Source organism: Bos mutus, chromosome 3 (genome assembly GCF_027580195.1).
Source record: "Bos mutus isolate GX-2022 chromosome 3, NWIPB_WYAK_1.1, whole genome shotgun sequence".
Lineage (NCBI taxonomy): Eukaryota > Metazoa > Chordata > Mammalia > Artiodactyla > Bovidae > Bos > Bos mutus.
The window spans coordinates 19925260-19928206 of NC_091619.1; the positions used below are offsets into that span (position 1 = coordinate 19925260).

Consider the following 2947-nt stretch of genomic DNA (forward strand, 5'->3'; position numbering starts at 1 on the left):
AGTGGGGAGGGAACAGGAAGCTGTGACTTCCTCTCCCCTTTTCCTCCCTGCCCTCAACCTCAAGGTCACTGGCTGCTGCAGTGAATTCCAACCTGTTTTAGTTGGCATTGTTCCCCAGGCACGATGATCAGAGCTGCTCATTATAAGAAGGGAGTCACTTGCTCCCTCCTGCCACAGATGCCCCCAACTTTTCCTTTGAAATAGTAATCATTCACATTCACGCAAATAGCCATGAACAAGGGGCTTTTTCACAGGTGTTCTCTCATTTTGTCACACCCATTCTGTAAATTTTAAGCGAGGAAACTGAGGCTCAGGAGAGTAAAGTAATTCACCCACAGTCACACAGCCAGCAGGGAGCAGCCCTGGGACTCCAGAACCTCTTCTCTTTCTCTCAGATCCTATTCTGATTCTCTGCCTCTGTGCACACTCCCAGGCCCCTTCCTCCAGGCCCCAAGGGAACATTTGCTGCAGAGAAGGGGGCCCCTGAACACCAGACGGAGTAGAGGGGGGCTCCAATTCAGTTCCTGTCACCCCTGAGGTGGGGTATTTGTGGCCTCTCCCCGAAGCGGAGGTGTGGGGCTGCCCTCCGTAGCAGGATCATTCTCCCTCCCCCCTTCCCACTCTTTCACATGGGGCTCTACACACAGAGACGCACACATGCATGCACACACAGGCACACATGCACACACACGTTTGTGCCAATGTTCACCTCTCCCTCACCTGCCCCACCCACCACCAAGACCAACAGAGAAGAAGGCTGTCCTGTTGTCCACAGCCCGCCCCCTTAGGTGTGGGCGTGGGCTGGGTCTCCAGGCAGCCAGAGGCCCTGAGAGCAGCAGTCAAGCGCTCTGATCCAGTGTCCTGCTGAACGCCTTAGGTGCCCCCTGCCAGGCTGGTAAGGCACTCACTGGCCCCTCTGCCCAGCACCACTGACGTCGGATGCCCTGCGATGCCCACGCCCAACACCTCTGCCCCCCTGCCCGCTTTCTGGGTCAACGCTTCTGGAGGCAGCGTGCTGAGTGCTGCTGATGCCACGATGCCTGTTGGATTCCTAGCCCTGAGGGTCTCGGTTGCCCTGGCCTATGGGCTTGTGGGGGCTGTCAGCTTGCTGGGAAATTTGGCCGTGCTGTGGGTGCTGGGTAACTGTGCTCAGCGAGCCCCTTGCCCACCTTCTGACACTTTTGTCTTCAACCTGGCTCTGGCAGACCTGGGGCTGGCACTCACCCTCCCCTTCTGGGCAGCCGAGTCGGCACTGGACTTCCACTGGCCCTTTGGAGGTGCCCTCTGCAAGATGGTCCTAACGGCCACCGTCCTCAACATCTACGCCAGCATCTTCCTCATCACAGCGTTGAGTGTCGCCCGGTACTGGGTGGTGGCCATGGCTGCAGGGCCAGGCACCCACCTCTCGCTCTTCTGGGCCCGTGTAGCCACCCTGGCCACGTGGGTGGCAGCTTCTCTGGTGACGGTGCCCACAGCTGTCTTTGGGGCCGAGGGCGAGGTGAGTGGCGTGCGCCTGTGCCTGCTGCGTTTCCCCAGCAGGTATTGGCTGGGGGCCTACCAGCTGCAGAGGGTGGTCCTGGCCTTTATGGTGCCACTGAGCATCATCACCACCAGCTACCTGCTGCTGCTGGCCTTCCTGAGGCGGCGGCGGCGGCGATGGCGGGACAGCAGGGGCGTGGCCCACTCCATCCGCATCCTTCTGGCCTCCTTCTTCCTCTGCTGGTTCCCCAACCATGTGGTCACGCTCTGGGGTGTCCTGGTGAAGTTTGACCTGGTGCCCTGGGACAGCACTTTCTACACCGTCCACACCTATGTCTTTCCTGTCACCACCTGCCTGGCGCACACCAACAGCTGCCTCAACCCCGTGCTGTACTGCCTTCTCAGGCAGGAGCCCCGGCGGGCCCTGGCAGACACCTTCAGGGACCTGCGAGCAAGGCTGTGGCCCCAGGGTCGGGGCTGGGTGGAACAGGTGGCCCTAAAGGAAATGGGCAGGCGGTGGACGGAGAGCACCCCTCAGGAGGGTGGCCTTTCTACCATGCTCACCAACCTGGACAAAGGGAACCCTGGGTGAAGGCGGCAAGTTAAACCCCCTCCTCTTTCTGGTTATCTGCCAAGTACAGGATCCACGCGTCCTAGGGAAAGAGAGGTTGGCCTCTCTGCCTTGATGCAACACCCTCAGGGAAAGTCTGATCTTTGATCCCCAGCTCTGGCTATGGGGAAAGGCAGGCGCCCAGGGCCCAGGTCAGGGCTGGGTACGACCAAGCTCAATCTCCACGTGGCAATGGGAATCGAAGAATAAACCTCTGGATTATCCACAAAGTGTCTGCACCTTTCATCTCAGTTCCCCTTCTAGGTCAGTGTGGCCAAAAGATTCTTTGCCCCTTTTCTGCCTTCTGTGAGAATTCCCAGGAAAATTTCCCTATGGGTTCTAGACTGAGTCATAGGTCAGTAACTATCTCCCTCCGTCCTCTCCATCTTCCCTCCCTCACCTCAAATGGGGTGTACCCTTGTCCTTCTCTGGTGCTGAGGCCAAATATGCCCTCCTCCCTTGGCCATCTCTACCTTCTTACCATCTCAGTAGCACCCGTAGAAACTTGGTGCCCACAGACACCTCCGAGGCAAAAGCTGGAGTTCCCCCTGCTGTCTGCAGGACCTTGCCGGATCCCTATCTCCAGCCAAGCCTGGAGTGCAAACCCCTGCTTCTGGCTGGGAGTACCTTGTCTCTCCTTAAATCAGGATTTGGAGGAAGAAGTGAAGATAAGGACAAGCCAAGGACATGGGTGGGGCATAGAGAGGTGAGATTCAGAAAGGGGCTGGGAGAAGAGGTGGCTGAAGGTGCAGATGTGTGCGTGCTCAGTTGTGTCCAACTCTGAGACTCCATGGACTACAGCCCACCAGGCTCCTCTGTCTATGGGGTTTTCCCAGCAGCAATCCTGGAGTGGGTAGC

General features: G+C 58.3%; 1 protein-coding gene across 1 annotated transcript; it reads left to right on the plus strand.

Moving 5' to 3' along the window:
- Positions 1–281: 281 nt before the first annotated feature.
- RXFP4 (relaxin family peptide/INSL5 receptor 4) lies at positions 282–2125 on the plus strand. Its single transcript, XM_005898708.2, has one exon. It carries the CDS (start codon positions 950–952, stop codon positions 2069–2071), a length of 1122 nt encoding a protein of 373 aa, XP_005898770.1. The 5' UTR covers positions 282–949; the 3' UTR covers positions 2072–2125.
- The last annotated feature ends 822 nt before the right edge of the window (positions 2126–2947 follow it).

Coding starts and splice junctions, on each gene's coding strand:
- RXFP4 (XM_005898708.2), top strand. CDS start 950: ATGCCCACGCCCAACACCTCTGCCCCCCTGCCCGCTTTCTGGGTCAAC.